At 28.7% G+C, this 24,315-nt stretch overlaps 6 protein-coding genes across 14 annotated transcripts; 3 read left to right on the forward strand and 3 right to left on the reverse strand.

Moving 5' to 3' along the window:
* Positions 1-1,427: 1,427 nt before the first annotated feature.
* Positions 1,428-3,338, reverse strand: LOC122571880 (thioredoxin-related transmembrane protein 1-like). The gene is made up of 5 exons (XM_043736166.1): positions 3,098-3,338; positions 2,680-2,841; positions 2,420-2,594; positions 2,240-2,341; positions 1,428-2,167 (listed from the first exon to the last, which is right to left on the reverse strand). The coding sequence occupies exons 1-5, from the start codon at positions 3,259-3,261 to the stop codon at positions 1,895-1,897; spliced, it is 876 nt and encodes a 291-aa protein (XP_043592101.1). The 5' UTR covers positions 3,262-3,338; the 3' UTR covers positions 1,428-1,894.
* Positions 3,339-3,469: 131 nt separating this feature from the next.
* Positions 3,470-8,326, forward strand: LOC122571854. 3 transcript variants are annotated; one of them, XM_043736107.1, is made up of 6 exons: positions 3,470-4,010; positions 4,369-4,870; positions 5,103-5,698; positions 5,766-6,956; positions 7,033-7,719; positions 7,825-8,326. In XM_043736107.1, the coding sequence occupies exons 2-5, from the start codon at positions 4,378-4,380 to the stop codon at positions 7,717-7,719; spliced, it is 2,967 nt and encodes a 988-aa protein (XP_043592042.1). In that variant the 5' UTR covers positions 3,470-4,010; positions 4,369-4,377; the 3' UTR covers positions 7,825-8,326. The 3 variants fall into 3 exon arrangements, with proteins under 3 accessions (XP_043592042.1, XP_043592032.1, XP_043592052.1); XM_043736097.1 differs by having other exon boundaries at positions 7,033-8,326; XM_043736117.1 differs by lacking the exon at positions 3,470-4,010 and adding an exon at positions 4,975-5,023 and having other exon boundaries at positions 4,778-4,870; positions 7,033-8,326.
* A 179-nt stretch (positions 8,327-8,505) lies between these two features.
* Positions 8,506-11,712, forward strand: LOC122571866 (cilia- and flagella-associated protein 91-like). 2 transcript variants are annotated; one of them, XM_043736139.1, is made up of 9 exons: positions 8,506-8,694; positions 8,776-8,949; positions 9,053-9,336; positions 9,400-9,608; positions 9,698-10,046; positions 10,130-10,458; positions 10,556-10,777; positions 10,856-11,151; positions 11,228-11,712. In XM_043736139.1, exons 3-9 carry the CDS (start codon positions 9,057-9,059, stop codon positions 11,463-11,465), a joined length of 1,923 nt encoding a protein of 640 aa, XP_043592074.1. In that variant the 5' UTR covers positions 8,506-8,694; positions 8,776-8,949; positions 9,053-9,056; the 3' UTR covers positions 11,466-11,712. The 2 variants fall into 2 exon arrangements, with proteins under 2 accessions (XP_043592074.1, XP_043592065.1); XM_043736130.1 differs by having other exon boundaries at positions 8,776-9,336.
* Positions 11,713-13,314: 1,602 nt separating this feature from the next.
* LOC122571875 (F-box only protein 28) lies at positions 13,315-14,831 on the reverse strand. Its single transcript, XM_043736152.1, has 3 exons — positions 14,574-14,831; positions 14,247-14,495; positions 13,315-14,182 (listed from the first exon to the last, which is right to left on the reverse strand). The coding sequence occupies exons 1-3, from the start codon at positions 14,658-14,660 to the stop codon at positions 13,421-13,423; spliced, it is 1,098 nt and encodes a 365-aa protein (XP_043592087.1). The 5' UTR covers positions 14,661-14,831; the 3' UTR covers positions 13,315-13,420.
* Positions 14,832-14,979: 148 nt separating this feature from the next.
* LOC122571840 (importin-7) lies at positions 14,980-22,696 on the forward strand. Of its 6 annotated transcripts, XR_006318266.1 has the most exons (21): positions 14,980-15,168; positions 15,828-15,906; positions 15,989-16,139; positions 16,254-16,412; positions 16,540-16,696; positions 16,796-17,160; positions 17,236-17,381; positions 17,481-17,644; positions 17,719-17,838; positions 17,919-18,245; positions 18,323-18,509; positions 18,598-18,821; positions 18,911-19,003; positions 19,116-19,342; positions 19,449-19,654; positions 19,741-20,013; positions 20,108-20,251; positions 20,351-20,447; positions 20,608-20,712; positions 20,819-21,147; positions 22,435-22,696. XR_006318266.1 is itself a non-coding variant. In XM_043736086.1 (19 exons), the coding sequence occupies exons 1-18, from the start codon at positions 15,085-15,087 to the stop codon at positions 20,416-20,418; spliced, it is 3,174 nt and encodes a 1,057-aa protein (XP_043592021.1). In that variant the 5' UTR covers positions 14,980-15,084; the 3' UTR covers positions 20,419-20,447; positions 22,435-22,696. The 6 variants fall into 6 exon arrangements, 2 of the variants coding, with proteins under 2 accessions (XP_043592021.1, XP_043592004.1); XR_006318257.1 differs by having other exon boundaries at positions 20,608-21,147; XR_006318254.1 differs by lacking the exon at positions 20,608-20,712 and having other exon boundaries at positions 14,981-15,168.
* LOC122571885 (NEDD8-conjugating enzyme Ubc12) lies at positions 21,407-23,945 on the reverse strand. Its single transcript, XM_043736179.1, has 4 exons — positions 23,693-23,945; positions 22,908-23,002; positions 22,644-22,850; positions 21,407-22,479 (listed from the first exon to the last, which is right to left on the reverse strand). The coding sequence occupies exons 1-4, from the start codon at positions 23,793-23,795 to the stop codon at positions 22,339-22,341; spliced, it is 546 nt and encodes a 181-aa protein (XP_043592114.1). The 5' UTR covers positions 23,796-23,945; the 3' UTR covers positions 21,407-22,338.
* Positions 23,946-24,315: the final 370 nt, after the last annotated feature.

A 24,315-nucleotide genomic window follows, 5' to 3' on the forward strand; every position in this document is an offset into this window, starting at 1 on the left:
GAAAGAACACCGGAGCCTTCCTTGGGAACTTGGGGAGAATCCCGTAATATTGTAATCCGGATTTCAATATTACGGGATTCTCCCCAAGTTCCCAAGGAAGGCTCCGGTGTTCTTTCATCTCCGACATATATATATGTATTTTTATAAATAATAGCAATTTTCATAGAACATAAATAATTTTTTTCAAATTATTAACACAATTATTAACTAGATAGTGTTTTTATATAAATAATGTAATTATTAATATCATTCTTAAATGTGTTTAATATATATATATATATATATTATTTAATATTTAAACGCGATACTTATAAAAGTACAACTGCTTTTTTTGCTTAAATATTTTATAAACATAAGAGGAAATTTCAATCTATGAATTTTAACAAACAAGACATAATTATCACATAATGCATTTATTAGGCAGTTAGCATTACAATTTTTGTACTATCTAGTTGAAAGTTGTTTCCTCGTATAACATTTTTTATGTAAACGTGTAGTTCCTATGCGAAGAATGTAAGCAGTATTACTTAAATATATGTATATCTGTCTGAAATTTAAACTCCAGTTAATATATTCATTCTAAATTAATTTAATACAACAAAACGTAATTTAATATATTTATGATCAATAATATTATTTTCTCTTGAAGCATGTATATGTATAACATGCATGGAAGACATTTAATACTTCTAAAATGATTACAATGTATGATAAACTATTTATGGATATTATAAATGCAATGTGTATCATATATTTTTATTAAGCTTATGTTTTTGACTTGATCTAGCATATGCCACATGTACAATAACCTAAAATTTTGTTTCGTATCAAATAACCATTATAAAAGTTGAATACAATGAGTTACATGTAGTTGTTAAAAATTATTTACAATTACGAGGTTTGTTGTTATATTAATATCTTTATTTCTGTATTAGAAAATATAAAAGAAAGTGTAACGATTAATTAAGACTATGAAATTTTATAAGTATAATTTACAATATATCAAAAACTTATAACTTCCAGTCATAATTGTATGAAATAATTTAACTCGAACGAATTTCTTCTTCTAAGAAGTGCATTTAGTGTTGTATACAAAATTTGCAGTTTTATAAAAGCAGAAAATACATTGTACAATACAATCATATAAAAAATGTTAAAGCTATGGGCTTATCTAATAAATTCTTAAGTATGTAAGAAATCTGAAAATATAAGAAAAATGGGAGAAACAGTGTATGTATGTATAAATAATACATAGTTGTTTTATAGTATGGTATATAGAATTTATAAATAAAAAATTTGTACAGGAAAAAATATATTAATTACTTATAATTAACTATGTTAACAAACATTTAGATTATTTTATGTGAAAATTCTTTAAAAAAAATGTAATGAAATGCTGTTGGAAAAAAATAATCATTCTATCATTTTATAATACCAAAGTTTAGTAAAAATAATAGTAATACAATAATAATTGTAATACAATATCTAATACGTACAAGCAAGGAAAGATTCTTTGTATTTGGAAGCGATGATATTATAAATTTACAGTAAAATATTCCGAATCTTACTTTTCAGTATTATGTGTGTGATTAATGTTCTATAATGTTAAAAATGATACCTGAGGTTAGTTATTTTGCATTTAAAATTTTTTATGCAATATTGAAATTCAGCTGTCATATTTGAAAATATTTTATATGCTTCATATAACTTTAAATTATTAATACAATCGATTATTTCCATCTCTGCTTAAACCCTTAACATTTTTTGACAAACATAAAATATTTGTGTATTGCTCTTGCTATTCTCATTTACCAAAATGGATTAACATTAAAATGTGCTATTATTTGTCATTTTTACCAGACATTAGATATTTACATACAATGAACTAGTATGTCTAATCAGCTTTACGTGGCTTACGTTTACGAACATTTGGACTGCTTGGTTCAGTTTTGGAATCTTTATCTGCATCTTTTTCTTTTTCTTCTGTCTCTGATCCCTCTTGCTCCGATTCCTCATCTACTAAATCATCCTTAACATGTTCAACAATTTCTTCATCCTGTATACTTTTCTCTTGCATAAATCCACCCGATCCATCTTTTTGTTTCTTTTTGTTTTGAAGCATCACAGGTTTCGGTGGATATATAAAATCAATCAAGCAAACGATAAACTACAAGATATAAGTAACAGTTAGTTTCATTAGTCCTAGTTCAAATGATTCAATTTTATTATTCAAGCTTACCAATCCCAATATTGCACCTGAGACAATGGTAGCAATGGCAATGATCAAGTAACTTCCCCATGTAGGTAATCCAAAATCTTCCATAAACCTATTGTGTATTCCCTATAAGAATAATTAAATTGTTTTATAATGCATTTAAAATTTATGTTAGTTTCATTAACATTTAATTTAAATCTTCACCCGCAATACTTGTGAGATTTGAAAGAATTGACCAATAACAGACATCTGAATAGATGTTGGACTCTTCCAGCCAGGAATTGGTTCAATCTTTTCCCAAGTTTTCTCAGATACAAATTCAATTAATGAATCTTTATCTCTAGGGCTCTTATACTGCCTAAATATACCGTTTTTAACGCTAGAGGAAATATTAAAATGTAATTAAAAATATTTAGAACTTTAAATCATCATCATCATTCTTTTTCCAAAATAAAAAATCTTACTGATATATTGTTGGCAAAGCTGTAACCATAAACCTTCCACTAAGTCCTGGAGAATCAGTCACATCAACTTTTCCTACATTGATATTTAAATTTTCCTTTTGTGCAGCAAGATGTTCCCAAATTGGTTCCAATGTTTTACAAGCAGGACACCATGGAGCATAGCTAAATCACAAAATACTCTAGTTATAAATACATATATTACTTTAAAATACAAATAGGTTTCAATAAAATATTTCTTATAGCTTCCTCCTTATATCTGCAATTTACTTCCAATAAAATTTTTCTTTTGTCTTTTATAATTGAACTTATAAATTTTATACAATTTCAAATAAAACATTAAAATACATATATACAAATGTTTTCAATATGACTTTCGACACGCCATCAAATTTAACGACATTGAACCAATTCAACTTACAATTCCACCATCCATTCTCCGATGAGCATACGATCCCAATTTTCTTCGGTAAGTTGTTCCGCGAAATAATTCTTCGACGATGTCTGAGAATTTGCATTTACGAGACCCAAGGATAAGCAACAGCATGTGATATAAAATGAAAAATTGAATTTAGTGTACGACATTTTATGTTAACTAATATCCACCGGTGATACACGCTGCCGGTTACTGGAAGAAGCACGAATTCAATCTGTTATAGTTGGTAGTTGGTAACAATAGTAACCAAGTTTCTTTTATGATGTAGAGTGTAGAGAAATATTATATCAGATTTAATACCCTAGGAACGAATGATAACTATAATTAAATTTTTTAATTATAGTTTAGTATATTGGTATAATAGGAAAGATGAATAGTTGCCCTCTTGGTCCATTTAAATTTAAGATTTAAAGATATATGTGTAACATAATTCCGTAATATTTCCGTCTTTTCTTTTTTTTTTCTTTTTTCTTTTAAGAGCTACTTTTAATTAATGTTGTAGATTTGAATCTTATTTAATCAATTAAACATTTTGGAATAAATTCTCTAATTTATAAGATCAAATTTATGTATCTTAAAGTTCTTAATATAACAAGTTCTATTAACGTTACTTAACTGGTAAACTTTTTCATGTGTAACTTATATAGACTATTTGTATAAATTACAATATTCAACAAATTAATTATGCTTCTTAATAATGTTTCAAGTTATCAATTACTAAAATTGTAAATGTATCTCAATGTTAATGTTCAATACGGATATGAGTATGAATAACCCTTAAGTATAATATGTATATTTATTGCATCATTCTCATACGACGTCTCTGAAAAATTTAGTGGACAAATTTTATTTGCTTGTTATTTGAAACCAGAATCTTTCAAAAATACGTAGATAAAAAGTATGTTTTAATTTTACTAATCCTTATTTATTATTTAATTTCATTTATTTATTATCGAATAATGATTATTTCAATGCGGTAGACGTTGACTTAAACACATCTTTTGTGTTTATATTATTATCGTAATATTCTATTTACATTTTGTTATTTTAATAAGTGTATTTCTATCATATATTTATAAATATAATAACGAATGTAAATATCTTTCGCCTTTAATATTTGGGAACATAAATAGCTGTGTACTGTTAATGCATTTTCTTTTATCATTTTATTAATTATATTACATTTATTTGGCAAAAATATAAGTTTTTATTATATAATATATAAGCAGTTTTTTAAGAATATAAAAATTTTATAGGTGAACAATATGTCTGCTGTTTATCCAATTTTACCTAAATTGGTTGAGCGAGATGGTTTTGATGATGAAGATTTAACAGATATTGATGATGAGGTATTCATTAGAGATGGAAAAAATGGCTTAAAATTAGATGATGATGGAGGAGTTAAACGGCCTTTAATGGCACCTCGTAGAAGATGTAAAAGGCCATATAATTTTGCGACATATGGATTATCAAATAGGACTGGCTATGGTCTTATGGGATTAATAATATTGTTAAGCTTAATTATATTATGCATATACGTCGTAAATATAATTCCTGGACCAATGTCAATCTTGAAAAATTGGTTATCATATGATCTTAAAGATTCATTACATGAATCTAACAAAATACCATGCACATCTCTTGCATCAAAGATTTTATGGACTAGATCATTTCCAAAATTAATATCTGAATCACCAATAAGAAGCAATGATGTTAATGGTGATGGAGTTGAAGATATCATTATTGGATTTAGTACAGGTTCTTATCTCTGAACAAGTGTATTTCAGCTTAATTTCTTAAAATAATTTTTTATGCGTTTTAGTAGTATTAAGTTTTTAGTATATTTACCTTTTGATTTACAGGTCTTAGATTTATAGTTTTATGATTTTGCCGAATATTTCAGTTTTTGAGGTATATCATTTTTGTAATATATTTAGTTGTAATATTTACATTTAATTATAGTAAACAGTAACATCATTTTGATATACAGGATTGGACATGATGGACATTTCAGAATATATTTGTACATTCTACTTTGACGGACAAGTTCCATGTTTTGGTGGAGTTCTAGCTTTAAATGGAAAAACAGGAGATACTCTTTGGGTGTATTGGACGACTCATGCTATTTTTTCAGTTGATTGTGGTATAGACTTAACAAATGACAAAATTAAAGATTGTATTATATGTGGTCGAGGTGGAATACTTCATGCAGTCAATGGCTATAGTGGAACTAGTATATGGAAAATACCAGTTCGAGATTTATCAATTTCAGCAGAATGGAAACTCTCAGATATCTATGATGCTAAATTTATTGCTGATGTTGATGGAGATGACATTGGAGATATTATCGCATCACACACTATACAATCAAGAGAAATTCATTCAAGTGAAATTCTTATGATATCAGGAATCAATGGAAGTATTATACACAGTTCAGTTTTACCAAATACAGAGCAATTGTTTTTAGCACCTCAGAAATTAGTCCATCCAGATGGAGAAAATATTTTCGTCCTTGTTACTAGTAGTAAAAAACAATCGGGTGGATTGTACGTAGTTCCTCAAGTGAACTTAATGTATAGTAACTTGGTAAGTTCCTTAAATATTTAAAGATAACTTATAAATAGATTATTATACAATTATATGTATGTTATAGAAACTACAAAAACTTCACCATAACACAGGAAAAGGAACCTTGCTGCCTCCAATTTTGGTAGATGTAACATTAGATGGAATTGAAGATATTGTTGCTGCTATGTTTAATTCTACAATAATAGTTTATAATGGATTAACTTTTGAACCTATTTGGAATTATACAGTACCTAATTCTGAAATAATAAGTATACCGATTCCTGGTTACTATAATGATGATAATATTCCAGACTTTATGGTAAAACATCAGATAGGTTCGGGTTTTCCAACATATTACTACACAGTTGCAACAATCATAGATGGAAAAACTGGTAAACCTTTACTAGAAAAACCAATAGAAGATAGTTTAAGCAGAGAAATGTCTGGCCTATCTGTTACCGTTGAAGGATTTGGAAATGATTGGTTTTTACATTGGTCAGTTGATTGTCTAAACTATGAAGGAATTAAAGAAAAATATCAGTTCTTAAGAAGTGAAGATTTTATATCTGAATCACGCGCTGATGTTTGTAAACAACGGTTTAATTCTACTTTAATTACAAATTTATATGCTTTAAGCCAACATGTTGGACCACCTGGTATATCATTATATTTTTCTGAAGACTGGAAGTCATTAGAATATAATAATTCTATGAATGTTAGAATAGAATTACCTGAAAATACACCTTTTGTATCTGAGCGATCGACAAAAATATATAAAGATAAAAATAAAAAAGATAGTTCTAAACAAGAACAGGAAGATTCTCATGAAACTTACGAACAATACACACAACAGAAAAAATTTACTCCTATTGGTAGACAAAATAATGTTTTGGAAAATGAGAATGAATGGACTCGGAATATTATACAAACAAGTAAAGATTTTGATTTATTATATGATGAGAATAATAAAATTAACATACAAAGAGAAGAGCCAATAGATTACCAACAAGAAGATGAAGTACGAGAACAAAGAAGCGACATTAATCTCAAATTTGCTAATCAATTTGATAAGGGAATAAATAATTCTGTAAAAAATACGCGTAATGATGAAACGGACATTACGAATAGTAAGACAAGTACACACGAAACCTCTCATAACTTAGACATTGAAAACAATGCAAGTGATGGAGAAACTGAAATATTAAGTAAAAGAGCAATTAATTTGTTGCATTATGACGTAAATAAAACAAAAGAAACAACTGATCAAAGTTTTATAGTAAGACTATTAATTTGTAATAAGATGATTAACAATTATATTTTGTAGAAAAGAAGTACAGAAAAATTTTTTTTAGGATGTGGAAACCTACACTCGTCAGATTTTTAATGTTGCACTAAAAGAAGAAGAAGAAGAAGAAACTGTTGCTATAAAAAAAATTCCTAAACGAAAATCATTGAAAGGTCGGAATATGAAAAAGGATACTGGCATAGATTTAAAATTAAAATTAGAATATAAATCTGGATCAAAATTAAGAAAACAAAAAAAAAAGCGGGATACAAATGCTAACAATCAGATGTATTCAGTACATGGTATACAAAAACAACCACCAACTGGAATATTATTACCATCTATTTTAAAAACAGAAGGAATAAGTTCTATTGATTTAGTATTTTCTACATTTTGGTTACCGTCTTCTGAGGCATCTGTAATATTGGTCCAAGAAGATTTTAATTGTATTCATTGGAAAACATTGCTTTCCGAAAAAAATTTTCAGCATAAACAAAATGATGATATTATTAAAGAATGTTTAAGTGAACGAGGTATTAATTATAAAGCAAATCTAGAAACGAGCAACAAAAAAGATTTAAAAATTTCTCTTGGACAAATGACGATATATAGGATGAAATTAGAATGTATGTGCCCAGAAGATATGTTGCCTAATCAAAGTTGCAAAAATATATCCTTGCATCAGAATTGGCCTGAATATTTAGGTTCAGGTGGAAATGGATATTTTAAATCATTTTATAAAACAAATTTTTAAGTAAGATAGTTATGTTTTCCATAAAGAGCATTAAATCCATTAAAATATTAATACTATTTTATATTTTATTTTTTAATAATAAATATATATATTTCCTTTTTATAGGAATATATAAAATTTATCAGAAATATTAGATTTTAAACAGTAACATTATAAACAGAATTCAATGAACTACAACTATATATTATTATTTTTCTAATATATATTTATTATGTAATAAAAGAAATCATTATATATACAAGATTGTAGTACCTACGATTTGGTACTAACATTCTAAAGATACAATGTTATTGCCTAACTGATATGTCACATAATGATATGTACGTACGTGTGTTTATAACTTATATAACTTACATATGTATAAGTTATAAGATTGCCGATTGTTGTAATATTAATTTATGTACAATATATTCTATTTCCAAGGTATTTGTAATGTTTGATATAATGATATGGAAAATAACTTATCGGTTGTTGTTATGTGTAAGATACTGGTATTATATCAGTAAACAGATATCACAATCAATGTAGTTTTATTAAAACTTGCTAAAAACATTGTTTATTATTGTTATAGTAACGGAATAAAGCTCTACTATATGATTCTAAAAAGTCTGAAGCTAGGTGTTTGATCAATATCCATTTGATATAGAAGTTTTTCCTAAACAGCTAATATCATCTTCTTTTCAAAAAAAAAAAAAAAAAAAAAACAATAACATATTTTTTATATAAACTATTTAATTAATTAAAATTAAAATACTAAAATAATTTATTTTAAAATAGATTATGTAACTGTTTAATTCTAAAGATGCCTAGAAGGCAAATATTAAACCGTAGTAAGTTATATATTTTATAATACATATGTTATTAATTAAATTTCTATGATATTTCTATATATTTACATATACAGAATCTTCATATACTGCATGTGCTAATAAACCAAAATTTCAAACATCTGACATGCAAAACATTTTTATAGATGTGAGTTGCTTTATGATATTATTCCTGTTTTTTTTCTGTTAAATAATAGTAGTACAAACTCTCATACTTATAAATTTGCAGAATATATGTAAAAATGATGTGCCTATATATAAAAATAAAATAAAAAATCTAGAGTACAGCTTGAAGGGACAATGTAACAGTGAAAAAGAAAATTGGATTGCAGAGTTTAAGCAAGTTAATGTATCAAATAATGATTTAGAGTAATAAACTAATGTTATAATTTTTAATTTACAGGTAAACCATTTATACAAGTTAAAAATCAATATTTTTATACATTATGTTATAATTAAGAAATGAGTGTGAGCACATACAATTGCTTTATGTCTGATACTTACAGGATAATGGCTGGACATCATAAATTAACCAAAATTGAATACTGTAACAGTTTTAAATGTCTTTATCGACCAGTTGTACCGTTTTTAGTATCAAAATCACAAAATATGAATATTCCTGTACGATTTAATCATGATATTTTAAGTGACATAGTAACAAATGCACAAAAACAATGTTATACATTTTCACCTAAATTAAAGCCATTTAGAAATATAGGAACCCAAACAGATTATCGGGATAGTGACTCACAAACTGCACCTTGGGATCCACCATATAAAATTAAATCAGGTATAATATATTAGATATACTTCATATTTTCACCTGTTGATGAATATTAACATTATTTTCCAGGCCATTATCCTGAAGCATTATCAATAGCACATTTATCTTGGAATCATGGATTACAAATTGGAATTCATGATTTAGAAATCATTAATAGAATGAGAAGAAAAAGAGCATGGGAAGCAGTTCTTCCTCCTATGGATACGCCAGCAAACATAAAAAAGCGATCGGCTATAATAAATGCATTAGAAATAGATGAATGGGCATTTAGAGAATCAGTAAATATTTCTTAATTCGTAAAGTATAGACCGTAATTATGTTCATCTCTAGAATAAAATGCTTAATAAATAAAATTTTTCAATTTTAGGAAATTCAAGCAATAGTGGATTATAGGCTTGAATTAATGGATAAAATATCTAAATCACAAGAATATGAAAAAGAAAAAAAGATTCAAGGCCGTTTGGATAGATGGACAAATTTTTTATCTATACGTAGAGATAAAGAAATAAACTCTATTAAACACAAGCTTAGAAGAGAATTGAGAAAACTATATAAAAGACAGCAACAAAAATCGCAACCTTATAAACGTGATATTATTAAAGAACATGATGATCCATCTTCTGAATTGTATGCCCCACAAATGCGTTATGGCGAACATCCTCAAAGAAGGCATGAAGTAATAGAAAAAGAGTTGTTAGGAGAAGGCTGTATCGAAAGTAAAAAGGATATGTATATTAATATTAAGCAATATTATAATTATATATGATATTTTTTATATTATATTTTTCAATTATTTTAGATGTAACTGAAATAAATACATTGCCAAATTGGCTTCCAACATATGAAGAATTAAGTGCATTAAAGCCAAGATCTAAGTCAGCTGATTTATGTATCAGAGCAACAAGATGGACAAAAGAAAAGCTAAGTCAATTACATAGTGACCTGAAAGCAAGTAGATCAAGTACTAAGACAATAGAGGCACCGCTATTATTGAAACGCAAGTATAAATTGCCATCTCTACCTTCTACACCATATAGAAAAAGCACAGAAGATATAACAAATAAACGTCTGCATCAATTGTCTATACTTATTCAAAAAATAATTAAAGGAAGAGCTATCCAATGCATGGTAATAATTAGAAACTAAATTATATAAAATGAGACCAAACAAGGTATTTCGTTTAATTCGATAAAAAATTTCGATAAAAAAAGTGATCATGTTTTAGATGTTCGAAGGCCGCAATAGATGTAGGGAATTAATCGAAGAATTACGATCATCTTATGGATTAGAAGAACATAGTAAGAAACAACATCAGGAAGAAAAAGCGCATACGTTAGAATTACAACATTTACAAAGTGAAAAATCTATGCAAGAAGATCGTTTGTATGAAATTCTTAATTCTTTAGAAGGAATGACTATATCGGGAATGCTAGATTTTCTTAGCAAAGTACAATTCATTTTGAGTTGCGATTATTAAAAATAATTAAATACAATTTTTATAATATTTCTCACTCTTATTTTTAAGGAATTAATAAGATTAGAGGATGAACGTCGAATACATGCTTTCGCATTATTGGCTGAAAGAGAAAGAGCTACGAGAGAAGCAGCAGAAGCTGGAAGACGTCAATTAGAATATAATCGTCGCAGGGAATTTGACGAAATGTTTAGGCAAACTATGAAAGTTAATCAAGAATCTGTGGAAAGTTATTTAGAAGATATAATAAAAGAAGGCATTGAATGGATATCTGATGAGGCAGCTAAAGCATATATTTCGGAATTGTGCGATAAAATAGACAGTATATCAAAAGCTGCGCAGAACAAGTATGATGAATATTGTACATTCTATAAAATCGTTTTCTGACTAATATATTATATTTCCTAATGCTTTATATTTCAGTGCAACAAAATTATCAGAAGAAGAAATGGTTGCTAATATGATTTATAATTTTGTATTACCTGAAGTGGAAAGAACTGCTGTACGAAAAAATATAAGAGAAAAGCAACAAGTTTATTTGCAGAATGCACATGCTGTAATTTATGAAGAGATATTTAATTTACCACTTGTTGAAGACAAAAGTTTATTAGATAAAGAATCTGAAGAAAAGCATGGCAAAAAAATTGAATCACAGAATTAAATATCTTAAAAAATTATAATAAATATTATTGTTCGTTAGAATATTTTACTTTCGATCTTTTGCTATTTCATGTTATATTACATTATTTTAGTTAGAAATATGTTCAATAATATACATTACGCGTACAGAATTAGAATGAACACTTGTAATTCCTTCAAAAAATATTGTAATAATTATGTAGAGTATTATCTCAAGTGTATTTTCGCATATAATCACGTATCGCAACATAATATTTACAAAACAAAAATACAATATAGGACACTTTAATTATTTTGTATTGTTATAGATAATAAAAAAAAAACAATCACAATTAACAGAGAGTAAAAATCTTAATGTTTATAATTGAAACAGGCACATGAACAAATATAATTACGTACACTGGATATTATATTTCTTTTTACTAATAATTTATTGTTATTAATCTTATATTAATGTTTTTACTTGACTAATTAATGACTTTAACCCATTTGTATCCAAGCGCGGATTAATCGTATTCTTCAGACGTTGAGAGTTCACGTTTGACCCGTTTGTCAGCATCTCGTCTATATCGGTTTATTGTATTGACCATTTTAAAGAATTCCACGGGAAATAATATGATTTAATTTCTTATTTCTTATCTTTTTTAAATAAATGATTTTTTCTTCTTTCCTCTGTTATAAAGAATGTAAGATGCGATGTTTGCGAAGTAACATTGTCTACCAATCGTTTTGTACAGTAAATTTTCGATAAACTCCATGAAGAATTCGGATGTCATTTACTGCACCTACGACCGACCGCACGCGGTGATAGGGACCAGTCCTCTTAAGTAGAGCCATGATGCAAATGGGTTAATATTATTATTTACACGTCATTGTAGCATTTAAAATCTGACACTTAAAAACTTGCAAGTCGAAATATGATGAGAATAAGTTGGAGTTACAGGTCGATATTCACAATTAAAAGTCGGAGCGTTAAGGGCTAATATTTTAGTTGATAATTAATATCTACATTTTAATGATATATTTAAAATAATATATGAGCCATATCATGCTGCGTACAATTATATATTTTAATATGTTTATTAATTGTATTTTAAATTTTTACAATAATTTAATATACAATTCATTATATTTATACGCATATTTTTTTTGTTTAATAATATGCTTGCATCAAAATAGAGAACATCACGCATTTCATTTCTCATGTGTTTGTATGTACAGTATTTTCCGCTCATTTTCCGCAATGTTATTCCACACCAGTTTTTGTAATTTTTTACATAGAGCAAGCGTTCGCGTCATTTTTTATCTGCGATCTGGCTATTTTCACGAATAATGAAACATCAAAATAAGAAAAGTGACATTTTTATATCTTTTACTTCATATTTATCTTAATAAAATGTCTCAAGTGTTTTTGGCGAAAATGATAGCTGAAAACATATATGACCGTATATGAATGAATTTATCATAAAATAACTATCGAACCTTCCCTTTCATTTCATTCAGATTTTCAGACTCTCTTTGTCACTCTTGTTTCTGATATAAATATATAAGTATTTATAAGAAGCGTACAAGCCAAAATCACATAACAGCCAGCAATATGTATCTAGTTCCTTTAGTATAGTAATAGACGCGACGCGGTTCGGAGTGTTCTTCTATTAAACGAGGACTATTGTATAAATTATACAATATCTAATGATCTATCTGAATTAAAAAGATTTGGTTGTATGTTTATTTATTAAACACAGTATCGCTTTAAAATAACATCATTTTTTGCATACTACTTTTTTATTAAATATTTCGCTACTATATTTTCAAATAATTTTAAATTATATTGTAAAAGCAGTTGTATAGATTTGATTTAAATATGCAAGAAGCTTAAACATTTAAATTTATTCAGTTATAACATACAAAATGCAAAATACACATAGAATAATAATTTTGTTTTGATATACAACCTCATTATGTACAAATAGTAAATTAATGTGAAGTTGATGGATATGCTTCTATAGCATTACCTGCAAGAAGATCAGTCATAAATTTTTTAAATTTAACATCTTTTGCATCATTAGACGATATTCTTTCTACAATTAATTTACGCTTCTTTGCTTGCAGTTCTTTTGTTTGCAATGAATCAGTTTCTCGTTGATTAATCATATCTATATGCTTTCTTTTGCAAGTTTCTATAGAATCAGGTTTTTGTGTTTCTTCTCTTGCACGACTTAGTTCAGCTGTTAAATCAACCATTTTTTGTTCCCACTCTTCAAGATGTTTTCTCATTTCAGCTAATTGCGTATCTTGATCATGTATTTTCTTTGCCTGCTCTTGTAATTTTAAGCTTTGTAACCTCATTTGGAAGCCTTGTCTTTTCATTCGAAGTTTCATTTTACCAATTTGCCCTTTTATAGACAAAACAGATAATTTATTCTTTTTAGTACGACTATAAATTTTCTTGAAAGTCTGATTCAATTTTTCTGAACTAAAATTGTGTGGCAGTGTTACACTGTTTGAACTTGTAGTATGATGAGAAATCATTAAACTTCCACTTGGCAATTCATAAGAACCTACATTACTAACAACTGAAGTACAAATACTGTGTTTTAGATCTGGTAAAATTTTTTCATCGAAATGTTCCATAGCCATGCTACTAATATCTCTTAACTCTTGAAGTATTTCATGAGCCCTGGGTGGAGTTTTAGAATCCCGAATTAAACGAAGAACTCGAAAAATCTCATCGATCACCTGATGCAAAAAATATATATTAATTAAATATATATCAAAAGAGCTAAAATTATTAATACTCTACCTTTCCAGGAATGAAGCAACACAAATTAAGATCCACATATTTTATAAAAGTCATAGATAACATGGATATTCTTGTTTCAATAGCTGTTAATATATCACAATGACGTGCCAAAGGATGACTCCTTCTTTCCGATTCTCTTCGTGGTAATTGACTTTTTACTGCACGCAAACATTGTGCATGATATTTTTCCATCAAATTGAAACCTCGGTTTAATAACTTTTTACATATCCGATCAAATTGTTTACAAACCTGTTATAATTTTTTTAAAAACTTAGTATATGAGTCTTAGCAAACAATAACACACAAGAAAGATAAAAATAATCTTACAATTCTATATCGAGAAATATCATCGTACGAAAGGTTAGACAAAATTGTCTCTAAAACAATGTCAGGCAGGTTTATTAATTGCAACATATCACTGTTCTTGTTTTAATTAAATTCTTAACACTTTCACTCAAGTGAAATTTTAAAAATATTATTAAATTATATCTTTTTCAAATTAATGCAATAGTAGTAAAAATGGTGCAGCTTTAACTATGGTGCATACAATTACGATTACAATGTTTTGACCGACCGATGACCTATAAACAAATATAGCTACTGCACATATATCTGTTTATAACGTAGTTTACCATCTACATTCTTGCAACGTAATGAATTTGCCAGTTTCCTTTCTAACTTTTACACAGTTAATGGCCGGATATAACGCACATCAGTTTTGGCTGCCATATTGTTGTGTCACGTGATGAGGGAGTAGCGAGGTGAATGCGCCGGGTCGAATTCGTGACGAAGAGTTAAAAATTTGGACATCACCGTCTACTACGAAACCAATTACAAGATGGATGTACGAAAAGTGACAGAATTATTACGAGCCACGATCGACCCAGAACAACAAAAGCAAGCTGAGGAGCAGCTAAATCAGGTCGGTCAATTGATTGAAAACGTGCTTAAATGACCGATACTCCAACAGAAACATGTGCTCCATTCCTATCATTTTCCTTCATTATTATTCATCTTTTATATTTTCTTCATTATTATTCACCTATGTATATATGTATACATATATAATTAATTCTTCTAAAACGTATTCAGGAAAATAAATCTTTTTATCTTTGTTAGCTAACAATTTGATTTTTTTTATTAATTTTAATTTTCGAGAGGACGGCATTTAACCAAACTCATAATTATGTGGATCTAGAAATTTTTGTTACATATTCTTCCATGAAATAACATAGATAAATCTTTTAACATTTTAAAACGTTATTTTGCTGTCTATCTATTCTGAAATATTTACTTATTACTTAATTATGATTACTTAAAAACATTCTTTTTCATTTACAAGATACTCCTAATTTGTTATAATTTAATACTATTATTTATTAACGCTCTTTCTCTTCATTTGTACTATTAAATGTATGCATCATACTGTTTATATACTCTTTTGAACATTAATAAAAATGAACTATTATTTTATATTTCAAATTATAAAAGATTATATTATAGTTATATATAATGGTTTACATACGATAATAACCGCACTAGACTAGATTTATAATTTAAAGGATTTCGTAATGCTTTCAGATTCACAAAATTATTGGTTTTGCACCAACACTACTTCAAGTACTAATGACTGCAGAGGAAATGTCTGTAAGACAAGCCGGTAATTAATAAGATTAATTGCTTTAAAAAAAAAGAGAGAGAGAGAAAATTAGTTGACTAATGATAACTTAATATCAATTTAGGCGTTATATATTTGAAGAACCTAATTGCAACAAATTGGGCTGACAGAGAAGATGAAAATGGGTCAGTCAAGTTTACTATTCATGAACAAGATCGTGCAATGATCCGTGATGCAATTGTCGATGCTCTTGTACATGCACCAGAACTTATTAGGTAAGTTTTTCTATCACAATCACATTTTCAATTGTAGAAAGAATACAATATATATATATGTAACATGGTATCCTTATAAGTAATCTTAATCGATACATTCTTTTGTTGATTTAGAGTACAATTGGGCGTTTGTGTTAGTAATATAGTTAAACATGACTTTCCTGGAAGATGGACACAAATAGTGGACAAGATCACAATATATTTACAGAATTCGGATGCTTCTTGCTGGCCAGGTGTTCTCCTTGCACTCCATCAACTTGTCAAAAATTTTGAGTATGTCTTATTGGACTTTCTTATTCAAAGAAAAAATTATTACCAAAACATGACATATTACATATGTTTCAACAGTTTCAGTAATTGCAGTGATAATAGTAAAAACATTTACTGGTATATTTTTTAGATATAAGAAGGCAGAAGAAAGAGGACCGTTAAATGAAGCAATGAATCTCTTGTTTCCTATGATTTATCAATTGATATTAAGACTTTTACCAGATCCTTCAGAACAGTCAGTATTGCTGCAAAAGCAGATATTAAAAATATTTTTCACCCTTACACAGGTATACATTTTGCTTTTATAGATGTTAAACATATTATTCTATATAAAAGTACGTAATCACTTTCTTAATTTCCATTATAATTTATGATTTTTCTTTCAGTATACACTCCCTTTAGATTTGATTTCGAAAGAAGTTTTTTCGCAATGGATGGATGTGGTACGACAAGTAGCCGATAGACCTGTACCACCTGAAACCAACAATCCAGATTTGGATGACGACGAACGAGCTGAATTGCCATGGTGGAAATGTAAGAAGTGGGCTCTTCATATTTTACGCAGAATGTTTGAAAGATATGGAAGTCCAGGAAATGTAACTCATGAGTACAAGGAGTTTTCTGGGTGGTATTTAAGAACTTTTAGTGGAGGGATACTTGAAGTCCTTTTGAAAATTTTGGACCAATATCGAAGAAAGATATATGTATCACCTAGAGTGATTCAACAATCAATTAATTATATTAATCAAGGGTAAGCAATAAATTCAAACAATAATTCTATTATATCGCAAGCTACAGTTTGAAAACTCTCTGTTTTAATGTATAGAGTAAGCCATGCATATTCATGGAAGTTTTTGAAACCACATATGTTTGAGATAATTCGTGATGTACTCTTTCCAATACTCTCGTATTCTGCAGCAGATGAAGAACTTTGGAATAATAATCCATATGAATATATTAGGGTCAAATTTGGTAAGATGATTTATTTAAAAATAAAGCGTATCCTCCTTGCGTATACTTTATCTTTTATTATTTTATTTTACTAAATGATAATAATTTATTACTTTCTAGACATTTTTGAAGACTTTGTGTCTCCAGTGACTGCAGCACAGACCTTATTATATTCTGCGTGTAAGAAACGTAAAGATATGCTCCAGGAAACTATACAGTTTTGTGTGGAAGTACTAACTAGTCCAAATGCAGACCCTAGACAGAAGGATGGCGCATTGCATATGGTAATTATCTTTATGTAGAAAAGTATTTTATAAAGTAGAAAATATAAAACATTCTAAAAATCAGTTTTCTTTAGATTGGGAGTTTAGCGGATGTATTATTAAAGAAGAAAGTTTATAAAGAGCAAATGGATAAGATGTTACTACAATATGTTCTTCCAGAATTTAGCAGTCCTCATGGACATATGCGAGCGAGAGTAAGTAATCCGTATATTGTTATTTATTAAAATTTATTGATTATTTGATTTGTAATCCTTTTATAATTATTACACTCCAGGCATGTTGGGTATTGCATTATTTCTCCGAAATAAAATTTAAGCAAGAACAAATATTAGTTGAGGCTGTTCGATTGACGACGAACGTTCTTCTGACGGACCAAGATCTACCTGTTAAGGTAGAAGCTGCTATTGCTTTGCAAATGCTTCTTTCTGCTCAAGAGAAAGCAAAAAAATATGTAAAACCTCTAATTAAGCCTATAACCCTTGAATTATTAGCTATCGTACGAGAAACAGAAAATGACGATTTAACAACCGTTATTCAAAAAATTGTTTATATATATCCAGACCAACTTATGCCAATCGCAGTTGAGATATGTCAACATCTTGTGAGTATTATTCCTTTATTTCTTCCCTTTACAAAGTAAATTAAGATATTGAAAAAAATCTTATTAATATTTTTTAGGCTGCGACTTTCAGCCAAGTGCTCGAAACAGATGAAGGCAGTGATGAAAAAGCTATTACTGCCATGGGATTATTAAATACAATAGAGTCTTTATTAAGTGTAATGGAAAATCGACCAGAAATCATAGCACGATTGCAGCCAACAGTGCTTCAAGTTGTGGCTCATATTTTTGGAGAAAGTGTCATGGGTAAGGCAAATAATAATAATGAAGGCATAGATACTAAATGTAATATACACTTTATTAAAATGACTGGTAATGTATTTTTTTATTTTAGAATTCTATGAAGAATCTCTTTCATTAGTTTATGATCTTACGATAAAAACAATATCAGAAGATATGTGGAAAGTTTTAGAAATGATATATCAGTTATTCCAGAAAGATGGTTTTGAATACTTTACTGATATGATGCCTGCTCTTCATAATTATATTACAGTTGATACTCCAGCATTCTTATCAAATGAAAATCATATATTGGCTATGTTTAATATGTGCAAAGCTGTACGTTGATCATGTTTTTATAAAAATTGAAAAAGACGTTGTTCTTAATTTATTTTGTTAAAAATTCATTTTTTATTTGTACATACTAGGTATTAACAGGGGATGCTGGAGAGGATCCAGAATGTCATGCTGCCAAATTATTGGAAGTCATAATCTTGCAGTGTAAAGATCATATTGATCAAGTAAGCTACGCTCTAGATGTATATTTTAATGTGCATTTTAACCTAACTTTACTTTATAAGAACGTGACAAATGATTTATATGATAAATTTTATATTGTATATATTCTTTTAGTGCATACCTTCCTTTGTACAATTGGTACTAGAACGTTTGATGCGTGAAGTCAAAACATCTGAGTTAAGAACAATGTGTTTGCAAGTAGTAATTGCAGCACTTTATTATAACCCAGCACTTTGTCTTGAAACAATGGATAGATTGCAAGGAAATTTTAGACAGTCGACAGAACCAATTGCTTCACACTTTATTAAACAATGGATTCATGATACAGACTGTTTTTTAGGGTGAATTATTTTAATTGTTAAATAATGATTGCATTTTAGTTCTATAATTAAATATTATAAATATTAATTGATACATTTTTATAAAAACAATATTTACATTATATAGGTTGCATGATAGAAAGCTCTGTGTTCTTGGATTGTGTACTTTAATCAGTATGGGTCCCGTAAAACCACCAGCGGTGAATGAATGCGCCCAACAAATCATCCCGTCTTTGATTCTACTTTTTGATGGACTGAAAAGAGCCTATGCAGCTAAGGCATCTGACGCTGGTGACGAAGAAAATGAGGAAGATGACAGCGATATCGATGAAGGTAGTAATTTCCATTTATCCTCCTATATCTCTTTTCATTCATTTTTATTTTCAAAAACTAATAATGCTATCAATATATTTATACAGAGGTTTTATCATCCGATGAAGACGAAATCGACGATGCTAGTCAAGAATATTTGGAAAAGTTGCAGGAAAAGGTGACAAGGTCATCTACACAACATGGTTTTAATGTATCAGCTTCAATTCAAGATGGACACGGTGATCATAGATCAGATGATGACGGTGATGACTCAGAATATGATGCTAATGAGGAAACTCCACTTGAATACTATGCCACACCTTTAGATTCAGATGATATGAATCAAGATGAGTACATTGTTTTCAAACAAGTAATGCAAAGTGAGTAATCACTATATTCTTATGCTTCCCACATATTTGTACGTCCTTCTATTTGTTGGATGAATCACATACTCAAATTTTTTTTTATTTACAGATATTGAAAGAACAGATACAGTTTGGTATAGAGCATTGACTGGTCATTTAACTGCAGAACAGCAAAAGGCATTGCAGGAAATTATTCTTTTAGCAGATCAGCGTAAAGCAGCCCTTGAAAGTAAAAGAATCGAACAGAGCGGTGGTAAGCCTCCCTTTTATTGATATAAAATATAGGTAAAAGTTTGCTTTTGAGATGCATTACACTAAAATAATATACATATATTTAATGTTTTTGTTTTAGGTTACGCCTTTCATTCACAGACTGTACCTACATCGTTCAATTTTGGTGGAACGCTTTTAAGCCGATAGACACCCGATCGTTTATATTCTTAGCTTAAGTAAGTAAATAAATTGTGAAGCATCCAAGTCGAGTATCCTTAACAATGCAGTACATGTTCCCACTCCGTTAAAACCGAGTTGCACACGAGTTGAATTCAACATGAAAAAAGCTCTCATTTTTGTTTGTTTCTCCACGTCTTTGACTTTTCATGACTATAGCTCGGTACATACAACAATGGTAGCATCCTTTCGAGCGTTTGGAAATCCATTCCACGATGGAATCTGCGAAGAAGCACGCTTCTTCTCATAACATAATAGTAAAACGTAATTAATTCTCATAGTAGAAAAATGCATCTAAGATAAATAAAGATAGTAATTTGTATTTTTTGATATGAAAGATATTTTTGATCATTGTTATTTCGATTTCCAGATTCCAGGGAATATGTTCTGATCTCGATTTCCAAATCACTGTGCTTCTTCGCCGAGCTCACGCCAATCCATCGTTCAGCGCGATCGAATCTTTTTTTTTTTTGTACGAGAAAGAAAAAGATATGTATGAAACTAAAAATGGAAGGGTGAAAAGAGAGAAAGAGCGCGTGTATGTATGTGTGTGTTTGAAAGAGGAAAGCAGACGAAAAAGGAGAAAGTAGTTCGATCGCTTTTGAAGCGCTCGAAAAAGTGCCTTCAACATGCTCGACGCGGATGGGACCTAACTTAAACAAAGCAAATTGGATCGAGGCTAGGACGCTTCTCTAGTTTGTAAGTTTCCTAAACAATGTACTAGAGTATAATAAATTAATGCTAATTAAAAATGAAGACTTAAAGAACTTAACAGCCTTGATTTCAATAACATTAATTGTAATAATATTTTCAAAAGGAGATTAAATTGATGTAGAATTATATCACTTTGTACATTATATTACAAGTAAAAGTCATGTACAAAGTTTATGACTTACTAAGTTTCTAATTTAAAGACATTAGTTAAGCTAAGTCCTGTTTTGTAAAAATTGTATAATGCTTTATTAACCATTTTTTATTCATTTATTTGAAGGAATAAAATAAAATTTGATAACAGTTCCGCATAGTAACATTGGTTATCATATCTGACTAGAAAAATGGAAGTTGTATAATTAGGAACAGAATTGACTAACAATTAAAATGCAAAATTTTTTCGTTAACAGCCTTATATTCCACTTTCGATCGATACATAAGTTAAGTTACGTGATTTTAAATGAAGAACTTAGCAGGATATATACATATATCCATTTATGGAAAATAATTTATATCCTGCGAAGTAACCCTCAGGGCGGAGATACAATTTATAAGAGGAGCTGCGATGATTGAAATTGTAGATACATTTGCTGTTGCATATACGCATATATATATATATATATACACACACACATTTTTAAAAATAAGATTAGAACAATTCTAGTTTTAGAGATACTATGAAATTTTCATTTGGGTATAGAAGATTGTAGTTAAAAATAAATTTTTAAATACAGAATAATTATACGCTTATTTTCATGTTTAATCTTGCAAAAAGCGTATCTAGTAAAGCAGTAACTTCTAATCATTAATGGATGTACTTTCAAAAACAACTTTAATAATCGTTATTGGCAATATGTCCTGTTATTATTATATATATACTAACGAATTAACAGTTGAATAAAAGGCTTGCAAGTGTAAATACAATTTCAATTCTTTGTTACATTTGAAAGAAAAAAAAGTACAGAAAGGAAAAAAAGTATCCCACAACTCCGAGAAAACAGCACATCGGTGGTATTTTTTACCGATGGTTTATTGACCAAAGGTACGAAGCACTCATGAAGACGCAAAGAGGCCCGTTAAAACGAATGAGATGGATGAGAGGAACACGTTTAGAGCATGAAGGAGTTCTACTCTCGATCTCTTTCCTCAATGTGTCCTCCGATAAAGTGAACGTTAATGTCACTTGAGACACCGTTCGAAATAAAACGCGCCAACATAGCCACCTCTCATTGCTTTTGCTACATTCTGCTCAAACGCTCTCCTATTATTTTGCAGGACCTCCGCAGCATCTTTATTCAATGGATCTTCTGGATTTGGTTCCTAAACAAATAATATCTTTTCATAAAAAATTCTTTGCTCTACTATATACAAAGATGTAACATCATATAACAAATTTGATATAAATTAAATAATTAAGCATTTACGTAGAAAATTCTCTACTTTGTTAAAGAAAATGTGTAATAATTTTATGTTATACTAAATACCAAGAAAAGATATTGTAATCCATAGACAATAGAATTAATTGTAAGGACTGGTTTCCAATCTTCTCTTAAAATATTTAGACACACATTGCCATCCAAGTCAATATTAGGATGATAAACTTGTGTTTCACATTTTACTTTAGGCGGCTCATGTGGATAATTTGGCCCAACTTTAAAGCTGAAGACAAATCGACCACCTCTATAAAATCCCTAAAAAATTTTTTAATCGTTACCAAGTTGTATATATAAAAAGAAAAATGTTCTCACCTCATCTGGACAAATAATTAGCTTAAAGCTGAGAAGGTCATCTGGATCAGGAAACTCCGTCCCACATGTTTTTGGAAGATTAAGTTCATTTATGTCTACATAAAATAAAAATTTCTTAACGTACATGTTAAAGAATAGAAGAAAAAATATATTTCAATTATTCAAATTACACAAGGTTATTTAAAGGTCAAAATAGCGAACAAAATATTTTTTATTTAGAATAGCCTTAAATATTATGTGAATATTAATATCAATAACAAAAAATATAAAAACAAGTCAAATCACATTATCTCATTTATTAAGGAATTTTCTTTATAATAATCTTGTGAATAATTCTTTGTTGCTTCATTGGATATAACTATATATTTCTATTATTTATTAAGTTAACTTCTTAGAGTTAAGTTAATCTTAAAAATTTTTAATTAAAGTTAGCTTAATTTGTCGAAACGTTATAAATAATATTTTATAAACAAGTTATAACATTTTTGCCCGCAAATCAACATCTTCAAGAAATACGGAAATAAATCAATTTGTAAATTCTGCATATATGTATATGCAAGGTAAATGAAAGCGAAGAACTAAATATATAATATACGCGTAATATGGTATCAATAAAAATGGACAAATATTGACTGTTACAAAATTTAAAACTACAACATTGAATCTTAACAAAACTTTTAATCAGCTTTTAATCGATATGTTTTAGTCTTTATATATTAAGTTGAATTTATAGTAACAAATACAACAGACATTGTAAAGGAGACTATGAGTAACCGTCAATAAACCTTTTGTGATTCTCAGTTGTGCTGCAGATGCCTTCTTTTGGGTGCCAGCTTTCGGCGACTCGCCATCCTTTTTCGCCTGTTTTAACGAGAATAATTTGATCATGATAGAGTGGCGGTGCCCGGCGTGGAAGGCACAAAAGTCTTCTTCCTCGATCGACCACGCGCGCAGCTACGATGCACGCAACAAAACTTTTTGACAATGGAAACAACTACTGTAAATTTACGACTGGTTTCACGTGGACGGAACAGAACTCGATTCTGTTACGATCACGGTACTAAAGTACCATTTTTCATACAGTAAGGCCTGTATTTCATTTATGCATATATGCACGTAACATGTTTCAGATTAAAATTAAATAATTAGTTCTTTTCGATTAAGACAAATTTTTTTGCAATTATGTTTTTGATATTTACCTACAATAATGTAGATTATGGAATATTAATAATATATTTTATCAGTTTTGAATTAATTTAGTGTCTCATAGTTCAGAGGAGCGTAGACTGAAGATTAAATGTTACATAAACTACAATGCAATTTATGAAAATCAATTATTATTAATTATTATTAAACGCTTATAATAAGTAAGATATATTATGAATTAAAGATGTAGAATGTCAAATGT

The sequence above is a fragment of the Bombus pyrosoma genome, linkage group LG1, assembly GCF_014825855.1.
Source record: "Bombus pyrosoma isolate SC7728 linkage group LG1, ASM1482585v1, whole genome shotgun sequence".
Classification (NCBI taxonomy): domain Eukaryota; kingdom Metazoa; phylum Arthropoda; class Insecta; order Hymenoptera; family Apidae; genus Bombus; species Bombus pyrosoma.